Below are 13,602 nucleotides of genomic sequence, written 5' to 3'. Positions count from 1 at the left end.
ATGATGATGATATTGATGATGATGATGAGGAGGAGGAGGAGGAGGAGGAAGGCACTTTGGAGGTCTTCTAGTCCAACCTCCTGCTCAGGCAGGAAACCCTATACCATTTCAGACTAATAAACATGTTTTGTCATAAATATGTGAATTTTTATTTCTGTTTTTTACTAGTAATGTAACTAGCACCCTCAGCATCACATTACATAATACTCCTATATTATGAAATTATTGCTAGGAAAATATAGTCAAGATTATAAACAAGCTGCAAATTAAAACCTGATATTAAAGTAACTATTAATAGCACATTTTTTTTATTTATATCGCAGAGGTGCTACCTGACTCCCAAATGACTGGTTAGCTCACAATATAACAGAACAAAACAAAATTATTTTATTTATTTATTTTAATTCCATTTATATCCCGCCCTTCTCCGAAGACTCAGGGCGGCTTACAAGCTTAGCAGTAGCCTTCATTCTATGTATATGCCTGCTTATTAGGGCTTTCACACACACCCCAAGCGGCATTATTACAAAGTCAGCTTAATTGCCCCCAACAATCTGGGTCCTCATTTTACCTACCTCGGAAGGATGGAAGGCTGAGTCAACCTTGAGCCTGGTGGGATGCGAACCTGCACTAATTGCAGGCAGCTGGTGTTACTTAAGGAGGCATTAGCCCACTGCGCCACCAAGGCTCTTTTATCACAGTACGAGATTGATATCCAGGCATTCAGCAAAAAACATCTACAAAACATATGCCATGGGGGCTCCTTTCATCCTACCCCAAGGCCTGGGAGAACAGCCAGATCTTCAAGGCCGTCTGGAACACTATTAGTGTGAGAGCTACACAAATCTCGAAGGGGGATCTTTTGCCTAAAGTAGTTTCCAGCTATGTTGAATGAAGAAGTAGTCAGAGAAGTCTAAAAATATGTTCCTTCTAGATGGTTAAATAAAATATTCTATTCCACTTAATGGTTAATTCATACTGAGGGATGAGAGATATTTTTCTGGAGTCAACTGTTAAGAGAATTATGTGTTTTAAAACATAGGCTTTTTTTCCTTCCATAACACTTTGTAGTCTTTTCCTGTGCCACTAGCTACCTTAAACCAGGACTTTAATTATTTCACATCTAAAAAATTGCCATATGGTGGAAATAACCCTGCAGTACCAGTTTTTGCACAATTGAATTCTATAGTTTCTAAGAAACAAAGCTCTGCTTGAGGCCTTAAATAGTGGTGTGCCTAATGGAAAAGAGAAATTAGAAAATGCATTTTGGATCCCTTAGCAAATGCCTACATTTTGGAGTACCACAAAAGCTGGAAAATACCACGCACAAACACACACCCATATACACACATACGTCTACAGCTTATTGGTGACACTGACAGATAATCTTTTAAGCTTTTTCAGTGCAGACATTTTAACTCAAATCTTCTGTTGCCATGGTGAACAATGAATTAGCTCTGGATGCTGAATCTGACCTCAACAATCTGGAATGTGATCTTCATTTGTGCACATATCCCATCATGGGATCATGCTGGAGAACAAATTGCAGATTTGCCCAACACTTAGCTTCCCTTGTGCATCATAATAAGAGTGGGGAGAACTATTATTAGCATCCTAGAGGACCTCATGTCCTTTAGAAATTGGAATTAGTCTGATTAAGAATCTTCAGTGGAAGTCTGTTGTCTGTTTAAAGGATAAATGTCTGTTGAGCATAACAAATTTTTATTAACAGTAAAAAAGTAAATCAGTTGTACTTCTGGACTCTCTTTGTTGGAGTATGATGGGTATTGGTCAAAACTCTTAAAGCAGGAGAAAATCCATGTGTACCAACATCTTTTGTCCCTGCTCATACTGATGGGAAAGCATAAGGATCCATTTTGTTCACTGCAGTGTAGGTGAGGTTATCTGAAGGGAAATTCTGTATGCAGTTTCATACTACCTTCTTATCCAGAAAGAGCCAGTGGAAATGCTGGACAAAGCAGTCAAAGATAATTATGGAATGGATGAGAAGAAAAACCAGAAAGAAATACCTTGTATACCAAAGAATCCTTGCTAGAAATAGTTATACGTGTGTCTGAATAGATGATATTATATTCCCTTCAAAAAGCTATGAGTGCACTTTGGGCAATCCTCTTAGTAAAAGGACCTTTTCCCCCTCAGCTTTGGTTGATTTTACAGCATTAACAAACATCCTGGTTACGTCCAACCTTATTGGTATCAGCTTTTGTGTATTTGCGCTTAACATAGATTGGACTTGAAGATAATCTGGATGCTGCAGTGTGTGCAAAATGCAGTGGCTTTAAAGGGTAACCCTGTATTAGAATAGGTTGCGGAATTTGCTGTCTATCCAGGATTGGTGATTGCTTTTTTACTGGGGGACTACCAGGAAATCCCACAGCTGAAATTTGAAGCAATGTAGCTGAAGAAAGCAGTGACAAATCAGCAGATATCAAACTGGACTTCAGAGTTATATTTATTGTTAATAAATTGTTATATTTATTATGCTGGGAATCTTGTTCTAATTGGTAAAAATGAAGATTCAGTATGGGCGCTGCTTTGGTTACAGCTGGTAGGCTCACTCTTCTAGTTTACAAGAGAGTGGTTAGATCATTAAAAGAAAGGTTTGCTCGGAATAAGGGTGCAGTGTATGCCTCCCAGCATACACAAAGGACAGCACAGCAGGAGGCTGATGGTGCAGATCAGCAGAGGGGCTGGACAGCTCCGGGCGATAACTGCTCACTCAGGATAAGCCTAATGACTTAAGCTGTTGACAGCCCCAGGCATGGTCAGCCTGGTGGGAAGCCAGGATCTACACCCATTGTCACCTGCACTGGCAGGAAGCCCAGGTTTGAACTGATTGGATGCCATCCACCTGGGCAGGTACAAATAGACGCCAGGCTTCCCTGTTTCCCCAGTTCGTTCTGCTCAGAATAAACTCATCTTTACCCCAGCTCTGTGTCCGTCTCTATGTGAAGCACGCGACTTTACAAAGAGATTCCACTTTTCTCATAGTTCCTCTGAATTTTTATACTTACTGAGTTAGTTTATACTTTGCTTGTCAACTCAATGTATTCCTCTAGCAGCAGGACTTTCTTAGTTTATAAGGCAAAATTGCAAGACAGAATATTAAATGCTTGATGCTGAGAGGCACTTCTGGAATAGGAAAAGGGAAGATGTCCTGTGTATTGATAGATACATATGTAATGAATTGATATGAATAAATTAATACATGAAAACCTTGGAATTGAAGAAACTGTTTAAGTTCAGCTTTATATAATTATGCCTAAGGGAGAAAGCAGAATATCAATAAGGGTGATAAATTACACCTACTCCTTAATTAAGAAAGGTGGCACATTTTTCACCAATGTGAAATCTAAAGATAGCAAGACCATGTAGTTTAGAATTTATTTTGAGACTTTCTGATTTGGGGGGCAGTATACAAATATTGCAAAATAAATAAGCATATTACTGACTTCTGGCAGTGAGTTATAACTCAGTAGACCCATTATTGGAAAGAATACTGAATAGAATACAGAGTAACAAAGTTGTAAAGGACCCTGGAGGTCTTTTACTACTATCACCAGCTTGAGCAGGAGACCCTATAGCATTCTGGACAAATGTCTGTCCACTGTCTTCTTACAACCTCCAGTGATGGAGCACCCAAAGTTCTGGAGGCAAGCTGATAAATTGTTTTCACTGCCAGGAAACTTCTCCTTTATTCTAGTTGGATCTCTGATTAATAAGCTTCCATATGTTACTTCTTGTCCTGCCCTCAAATGCTTTGAGGAATAGATCAACTCCTTCCTCTCAGTGGCTGCCTCTCAAATATTGGAAGACTGCTATCAAGTCACCCCTAGTCCTTCTCTTCATTAGATTACATACACCCATTTCCTGCAACTGTTCATCACTGGAAATATCACCGTTGATGCTACCTATTTTCCTTAGAGTGAAAAATAATATAGTAATTGTTATGCAAGTGAGTTTTTCTGCACTTGTTTTGAACAGGTAAACGAGAACACACACACACACACACACACACACACACAAAATGGACAGAATAGCTAAAGAGAATTAACTTCTTCAGCATGGATATGTGCATTTACATGCTTTCTTTGGTTTCTGTATTTTGTATTTTGATTACCATATAAGACAATTGCTTATGGTACAGATTCCTTGATATTTTGGAAATTCTGCTCAGCCCTTTTTCAGTTATTTAATATCATACCTGCACACTGAAGTTCAATCCACAAAGCAAACAAGAATAGATTTCTAGGTACTGAATTGTTTCTGTTATTTTTATATTTTAGTCTGCTTTAAGTTCCTCATTTAATGCAACACATTCTGCACTAATGGATCTGGTTTTTATAAGCCAAAAGAGGCATGACAAAACTATTTCCACCTGAAAATATGTGAATAGGGAATACAGTATAACAAATAATTGACTTGGAAATTGCAAGACCAACATAACAATGAAACACCACAGAATTTAAAGAGGGTGCCGTATATCAAGAGATATAAAGAAAAAGGGTGATATACACTCTAAGAAAAGCCTAACAAAATAGTCTGTTCCCAACAAAACCTATTTCCATCAACAGTCCGCTAAGGGGAAGTTCTGTCTGGTTGCAGCTGCATTGCTGAATAGCCCCAAGAACCAGCAGAAGGGAAGAAGGTAATTACAGTGGAAATAAACAGTGTGTTGTGTCCTCAATGCAGTTGTGCTCATTTTAGCAACTGACCAAATAGAGTTACTCTTTGAGGCTGAGGCCAATGAGTTTTTAGCATTGTTATGTCCTGGAAACAGTCTGCAGGCTGTTGAATGGTGTGTCTGTGTACTGCAAATTTCAAACAGAGGTTGGATGATCCTCAGTCAGAAATGCTGTAATGGATCTTGCAATGAGCAATGGGTTGCACTAAGATACCATCCTATTTTATGATACATGGTGGAGCGTATTAGATTGAAGAAGTGGATGTTAGCCATGCAAACTCACTGGTGACCAAGTGGGCAGTCACTCTCCTTTGCCCAGTTTAACTCACAAGTTTGTTGTACTGATGTTAAATTGAAAGGAAATTCTTTTGTAAGCTGACTTGTTAACTCCTCAAAGAAAGTTGGATACATGCCTGACAAATAAAGCACACGGTGTACATATACACACAAATATACATAAAATAAAAAGAAAGAGAACATCTCATAACCCCTCCCTCCCCCAGAGACAAAAAGGATCACTCTGAGGATTGTTAGCTCAGGACAGAATTGGAATGGCTCCATAGGTGATACATTCAACAAATCCATTCTGAATAAGTGGCCTCATTATTGAACACAGCCAGTGCAGCTTATCATTTTTTTCCATCAAAGGCCAGATGATATTTCTTACACTGTGAAGACTTCAAAAAGCTCATGTTTGGTAAAATTTGCAGAATAATGGTGGATGTATTTTATTCTAAGGCTTCATGTGTTAACAAAGAACCAGTGCAACAAAATAGGATAACATTGATTGCTTGTTATATGATGACAGATTTAACACAACTTTGTTTGGGGATGGTGGGAATTGGAGTAAAAAAATAATTCCTGATACTGGAAGCTGATTTAGTATATCCAGTTAGGAAATTGAGGACTTGCAGACAAATTGGGGTGGTCCAAATCTCTAAGGGCATACGAATTCTTCTCCAGTCATCCTGGTCCCCCAAGCTTTGGGGAAAATGAGTTTTTGCACAGTCAGTAGAGATCTTATGAAGATAGTGGATTCAAATCAGTTTTCTGGGCCCATGAAAGACTGTGGGAAGTAAGCATAGGAGATATTAGATCTATCTCTTATGTGGTAAATATGTTTGGTGTAAAATCTGTTACGTATCAAGTCTTTGCCTGCCTGCCTATCCCAAGGGTGCTACTAAAATAGATATAGCTCCTAGCCTTTTAAAGTGGGGAGCAGAGAGGGGAATTTTGATGGCACTCAGATGGACAGTTGCAGCCCAGTCAGGGAATCCAAAATTCACTCTTCTATGTTTAAATCTGTTTAAATTTAGCATGCTTTGGGACTTGCACAAAGAAGGTCCTCCAAACCTATTCATTTTCTGATAAGAGAGCAAATTTTAAAGAATGAAATCGGGGGGGGGGGAATGGAAGGGAGAATGGTGGAATCCTCAGGAATAATCTAAGGAAGTAATCCAAGAATAATTAAGATAGGGAAATGTATTTCAGGCAATAATTACCTCAAGAACATAAGAGAAAAAAGATCATATGTCACTAAAACTTCTAATTTATGGTTGTGATTTACAAGAGTCAGAAAATATATGGGACAAACAAACATTAAACCATTTACCGGAGAGATCTTTTTATCGTATTTATATAGCTGCCCAACTCATGGCTCTGGGCAGTTTACATAGTAACATTTAGAACCATGTAGCAACTCCAAAAATATCAAAATTTATATAGAAATAAAAACAAAAACAAAAAGAACCCAAACTGGGGAGAACATCAATCATTTAAACTCATACAGTCACCTTGCAAGCTCGCCATGGTATCCCTGAGGTTGACAGAAGAACCATATTTTAAGGGCTTTCCAGACAAATGGTAGGGATGGAGCTAACCTCATCTCAGGGGGAATGAAGTTCCAGAAGGTGGGGGCTATGGCAGAAAAGACACAGTGAAGAGATTCTTCATCTTTAAGATATAGGTAATATTTAATTTGCTTAGATGTATCTGCTGATTATAATCCTTACTTCTCTCTAGTATTCTGTCTGAAATGTTTTGTAGACAAGCTCAACTACACCATTTCAGCAGATCTATTAATTTTTCCTTAATAATTATTTATGGGCATTTGCTCTTTATTCTTTTTCATTATTGTAGTTCTGTACTTACAGGCGAAGCTCTAGGAATCTTGTCTAACACACATGCCAGGGTTAAGGGAAGGTTGCCAGCTAAAGCTATCTTTCCTAGGTAAAAAAAAAGAAATAAAGTTCAGGTGTGGCTTGTATTAAGTACAAAATGTGTTCTCCCTGTGAGTAAAGCATCATTCTGCATGATACTGTAGCTTTCATGGAGTCAGACATCTGTCTGAGAAAGCCTATGGTCAGCTTTTAACAAATGTCATAAAACATTCAATCGTGAAGAGTTAATCTGTGTGGGGGTTAAGATAGGCAATAGGCCCCAGCCCATCCCCAATAGCCATCAGAAGATTTGATTTCTTATTTATAATCACTTATTTAAAAACTCTGCACTTCTTAAAATAAACAATTAAATGGAACACAGGCTTCTATGAAGCAGCTCCCAGCATTGCCATTTTTTTTCTGTACCCTTGGGATGGCTGAGAGCACCTGGCAGTGTCAAGCGATAAAAGGGTGCTGGCTGGCCAAGCCCACCATGGCAGGTGTTATGTGAAGGCAGATCTCCCATTGGAATTCTTTTGTGATTGCATTGCTCACAAATTCTTAGAACTGCAATTGTGTCCATGGTCCAAAAATAGTGCATACCCTGGTCTAAGTGTTCTTAATTCCTTAACATATCCTTGATCTTTTTCTCTTCTTGATTGTACTGTTGTTCTACTGTTAACCTATCTGCCACTTCCATCATGCACTAAGCAGTTTTAATGTGCTTGTAATTTTAAGTTTGATAATAAAATAAACTTAGATGCAAGTTACATAAACAGTAAGAATACAATAAGAACCCTCCTGGATCTGATCAAAGGTCCAGCATCCTGTTTTTCAAAGTAGTTGGAAACATTACAACATATTTTTTTTCTCTTCGACCTGCTGTACAAAGTATTTAGCAACATATATCTTATAAACTTATAACATTTCTAAAGCCTTACATTAACATGGTTTTTACTTCATTAATATATTTAACTCCCTTTTAAATAAATTGAAGTTACTTGACAGCAAATCTCATGACTGAATTATGTGTTATTCCAAAAAAAAAGCTATTTTCTTTTTTGTGCCTTGAAAATTTTGTCAGCTTCATTGGGTAATTCACTGGCTGGCTTCCTAATTTAATGTATTTATAGACATTTTGTGTTTATATTTTTAGAAATGTATTGCTCGATTTTATTAGTTTTTGTTGTTTGTTATATTATTGCTTTACCTCAGTACTGCCAGAATTTGTTCTCTTGAGAATAAGAGCTCCGCATTTGAAATGAATTTTCGCTTTTTATAGCTTTTCTCATTCTGCTAATTAACCATACTGGCATCTGTTGGACTTAGTCATATATTTTCTAACTTAGAATATATTTTCTAGCTGAGTTTGTTAGTATGGTCTTGGTTTCCTTCAAATGCCTTGAAAAAAATGAGCCTTTTGACCCTTCCCCTTTAACCAGTTGCCTTGGAAATTTAATTTGAAATTAAATGTGTCCGCAGTTGAGAATATTTCCTCTTAATATGCATCAAACAGTCTAACATTGCTTGCATTCCAGGTCAGGTGTAGGGTACCACCTCAATTGTCATCTGTCACCGTCCCCTTTTTAGTTCCCATGACTATCTCTTCTGTTGCACAGCCTTTTATTATATGTTTGTGACACAACTCAAACATTCACTTATTCAGCCCTCATAAGGTTAATTGATGTTCTATTCATCATTATGGTTTTTTTACCTGATGTAGTTCAGCTTGCAGAAGACACCCCAAGAAAATATTGGTATATTATTGTTATTCAAATATTTTAGCAGTTTAGTTCAACAGATCAGCATTTGTAATTAAGATGTCCATGTAGACAATCTGGAAGGACAACTCTCTATTTAACAATATCCACTCCCAATCCAGATTTCAGAAGAGATAGTAAGGACACACAAAGCTTTAGCATCTGGACTGCAGCTGGAACAAGCCCCCCCTCCCAGTCTTGATGATGAGAAGAAGTATTTTTCAGAAACATCTGCAAAATCACTTGTTTTCATGAAAAAGACTAAAGTAATGCTGTGCCTCTATAACACTAGCCCCACCACCTTTGGTCCTGGCTCATGTATAAAATGATTAGAACTTGTCAGCCTTCCTTTTAACACCATTCCTGCCTCTTGATATTTTTATTTAATTTTTAGCAAATAAAATGTACCCAATTTTTAAATGTGGATCTAAGCCACCACATGAAAATATCCCACACTTAGGTATGGGAGGGGGGTTGCCTTTTTTTTCCTTATGACAGGTTGCCTGAGGTAAGCCTTTTTTTCTGTTGAAGAAAAATGTGATTCCAGCCTAATAAAATGTAAAGATAGAGAGAAAGTGGTTTGAGCGATGGTGCTGAGACTGCAGAAAACCTTTCTTAAATGCAGTTGCCCTTATTAACACCTGAAACATTCCTTTTGTGAAACCAAAGTTAATTAACAGAAACACAAGATACACACAAGATATACAGTTTTCGTTGCTATATATTTCTCCACCGGAGGATTGGATGGGGGAGGGTTCTTGCCATTTGCTGCTCGCAATTAGTTATTTCTGAGGTGAAACAAAACAAATTTCCCAGATGATACACTTTGGGGGTGTATTCATCCCTTCATACCCATGGACCCTGTTCTAGATTATTGTAATATTTTAGCCATGTACTGCTTTTTATGAGGTGATTCTTCTTCAGAAAAGGCCCAGAAAGTTGGTTTGGTTAGAATCCATTTAATCTGAATAAAAAATGAGCAAATTGTTTATTTATTCATTTGGCTTTACATAGCTAAAAGAAAAAGATAATGCCTCTTAATATTTCTTAAAGAAACTTCCATAGGCTACAAAATTAGTCCCAAACAATCTTTATGGACATTATAAAACTGCTGAATTGTTTATCATTTATTATAGCCAAATTAATTTGTTCTAGAATTTATTTACCTAATAACTAGATTATAAATCCAAAGAAATTTATAGGATACCTATCTGATGTTGTAACTACCTACATTCAAAAATGTTCACTGTGCAGATTTGGACTAGAGGAAATTGGCAATTCAACAGTCTGGTGAAGGGAGTTAGCTCAAGTTATCTTTGTTACATTAAAACTAGAACTAGTGGTTGTATTAAGTTTTAGCAGTGTCTTGTCGAGAATTTCTTTTACTTACTGTACATACTATGGGTAGAATTCAGGAATCTTTGAGTCTTTGATAATGAGATCCATTTATGTATGTGCTTTGCATACAAAAAAATCCTACTTTCATTCTCTTGCATCTTCAGATAGTGATGAAAACCGTGACTCAATATTGACAAAACTGGTTTAGATGAATCAGAATAAGGCAGAATAAATTGAAAACACTGAATATACTGTGATTATTCTTCTATGTGGGAAATACTTTTTCCCCAGTGGATTTACTAATAGCCTTATTTATTTTTGAGTTAAATGAAAAATTGATAAAATGGATTTTGAAAAACCAAGCAGAGACAGATGAAGGATGCAGCATTCATCCATAAAATGTATTTTTCATGGTATAAAGCAGATGGAACACTTAGTCTTTCCTGAAAAGCTGGAAGATACTCTGTAAACCTATCTCCCCCTTGTCTTTAAGATACCGAAAATAATTGCAAATAACAATTTCAATATATTCACTGTCTTGTCAGAATTTATATACAAAGCATAATAGTATAGTAAAGTATTCCTTCATTGAAACTAATTATCATTCATGTTTGAAAATGTTGCCAATCCAATTTGCAAAATAATTTCCTGTAAACCAAGATTCAAGAAAAGTTTAATTATGAATGTGGAGCCATTCAGTACTTCTATCCAGCAACTAATTATTCCTGAATAAAGAGGGGATATTACATTCAAAGAATTGGGGACGGGTAAGGAATTACTGGAAGTCTTTAAATGTACTGTTTCCCAATATGCTTTGAGATATAATTAAGGATGCTGTTTATTGTGATGTTTGCAGTACTGCCTAACTATTTTTGCCGATTCTACATGGTCTCATAGGATGGGCACATTCCAGGCCCAATCTTGCAGTAATGTTATCCAATGGGACCTGGGAGACAAGCTTTTTCTGATGCAGTCCCTGCTCTTTGAAACAATTTCCCCCTAATACTTGAATAGCCCTGACCCCTTTAGCCTTCAGAAAAGCTATACAAAATTGACTTTCCCCAGGGTATTGGACCAGGATAATAGATGAGCCCAACTTCTGGGGAACTGAATGTATGATTGGTAATCCTCACCTCTATGTGGTTGTTATGTTGGCTTACGTGTTTAATGTTGTGTTATAGTTTTTATTTGCAATATTCTTTGGGGAGTTTTATTTCATGTATGCTGCCCAGACTCATGATTGTGTGAGTTGGGCAGCTATATATATCTTTTAAGTAAATAAGTAAATGAAAGGTCACAAGGAGTACAAGCTTTTAAATAAAAATGCATAGAAAGTCCTACTACATTTTGCTTAGATGGATTTTTCTAAAACTGTATTTTCACACTTACTGTAGCAACTACCAAATATAAAAAAATATATTTCTCCAGACATTGATGAACTACACCAGCAGATCCCATTAGGACTTATCAATGTATTTATATTTAAGGAAAAATAATAATTATAATTAAAAATGAATTTCAATGGCTCTTTTTGTCCCCCATTATAAGAAGTCATGGACAATCCTCATTTTTAAAAAATGTTATAAAAGGGTTTAAGAAAACACCGATGTAAAGCACACAGTCATCCTTTTTCAGTGATCAGACCAAATTCTGGGTGTGTGCTACCATTGTGTCTGTTTCAAACCAATAAACTGAATCCATATTTTCATGAATCCCTGCCGATTGAACTATTCCATTTGCTGTGAGTGTGATTTCAATGGAAATCAGAATTTCATATCCTATATCTCCGGTTGCATTTCTTCGCTCCTTCCGGCGCGATCTGAAGACTTATTTGTTCGAACAAGCCGGCCTGGCCTGATGGGGGAGGGGTTTGGATTTTATTGCTGTTTTAAATGTATTTTAATCTATTGTTAATTTGGGCGTTTTGTTTAATTCCTTTTTAATTTTTGTATTTTGTATTTTTATATGTTTGCCCTGTTCACCGCCCTGAGTCCTTCGGGAGAAGGGCGGTATACAAATAAAATTATTTATTTATTCTATGAATAAACTGAGTGTCATCATTTTGCTTTTCTTCCCTATCAGATCCTGCTGTTGACTTGCTCTACGGAATAAAATGAACAAGATGAAAACGTTCAAGCGCCGTTTTTCCCTTTCAGTTCCCAGGACAGAAACAATTGAGGAATCCCTGGTAGAATTTACAGAGCAATTCAATCAGCTCAACAACAGGAAAAATGAAGGTAAGACGTTGAGGAGGGGAGGACAACAGCACTGAAATGTTAAGCGGGTAAACTAGGGTGTCCAAAACCATTTCAAAAACTAAACAGCTGAAGTCCTCAGATTACAGGGATCCACACCTCATGGGAGCGAGGCCTTATTGTTCATCATCACAGTCTATGAAGCGCAAGATGTTTCAAATTCAAAACATTTTGAGCTTGAAATAACCATTTTGACTGTACAGAAAAATGTTCTTTCAGTGCTGGAAAGAAAGGCTGTTCTCAGGTAAGTTCAGGTTGAATGTTTTAGCCATAAAAAACAACCCTGAAGTGGTCTCAGCACAACAACAATAATCTGTGTCTGAGAGTTTTATTTTGAGTTGGAACCAAACATTTAGGCTGTTTCAACCAACCAATTATTTCAGATAAGATTGTTTGTTCTAGCTTGGAAACGCGGCACATTTCCTGTTTTGTGCACACCACCTATTCTGAGGTAGTGAACCGGGACACCATGGCTTGTTTATTTATTTGAAAACACATTTCTGTGCCATCTTGTGGGTCTACAAGACAGTTCACAAAATGAAATATCATTAATTTAAAAAGTAACAAAGTTAAAGCAGAAAGTTAAAGATCAGGGTTTTTTTAAAAAGGGGGGAGGGGGAGGGAATTATGGGATAATCTCTCCAAGTAGTTTCCTTTCATATCAGAAGATTAATTGAGCCTCTGGTAGATGTGCCTGGGAAGCACCCCAAATGTAAGAAAAAGTTCAAGGTGTAGCTGAGATTCTACAATAGTTCTCTCACATTTTGTTTATATAAATTTATTTATATAAATTAATGAGTTATGTTTGAATGTGAGAGTAGAAGAAACACATTGTTCAAAGCTATTCCGTGTCTACTTAGTATTGGAATATTGGAAAAACAAAACTGCAATGAAGATCTAATATGTCATGTTTGGTGATTTAGACATAATACATCTGACTGTTGAGAGGACAATCTTGTACCTTTTTCAAGTTTTTTGTGTTAAATATTTATTAATTGAATATATATGCTTGGTTATATTTAGACATTTCAGGTTTTTACTTTTAAATTCATTCTTCCATTGAAATCTAATCTTCTCATTAAGCATTGATTTGGTGGTTGTGTGGTTGATTATGTGCCATCAATTCGGTGTCAACTGTTATTTGTCCACCTAGCTAGATTTTCTCCAGGGGAATCTATCCCCAACATTACTCCTTCAGATCTTTCAGTCATGTATCCTCTTCCACTATAATTGAGGCAATTCACTTTGCTGTTCTTGTCCTCTTTCCTTCCATATTTCCCAGCATGATAGTCTTCTCCAGAAAATTAGGCTTTCGTATATCTCCAGCGTATGATAATTTTAGCCTGGTCATTTGTGCGTTAAGTAAGAGCTCTGGATTTATGGTT

At 36.8% G+C, this 13,602-nt stretch overlaps 1 protein-coding gene across 3 annotated transcripts in view; it reads left to right on the top strand.

Annotated features, from left to right (window-relative positions):
- The window catches only part of CDK18 (cyclin dependent kinase 18), a 115,734-nt gene that overhangs the window by 45,677 nt on the left and 56,455 nt on the right, over positions 1-13,602 (top strand). For all 3 annotated transcript variants that reach the window (XM_083359837.1, XM_083359838.1, XM_083359839.1), the window contains exon 2: positions 12,045-12,199. In XM_083359837.1, coding sequence (XP_083215963.1) covers positions 12,076-12,199 — 124 coding nt within the window. In that variant the 5' untranslated portion in view covers positions 12,045-12,075. The remainder of the gene's footprint in view (positions 1-12,044; positions 12,200-13,602) is intronic.

Source organism: Vipera ursinii (genome assembly GCF_947247035.1).
Source record: "Vipera ursinii genome assembly, chromosome: 3".
Lineage (NCBI taxonomy): Eukaryota > Metazoa > Chordata > Lepidosauria > Squamata > Viperidae > Vipera > Vipera ursinii.
Note: the sequence above shows the minus strand (reverse complement) of the source record. Positions and strands in the feature narration are given on the sequence as shown.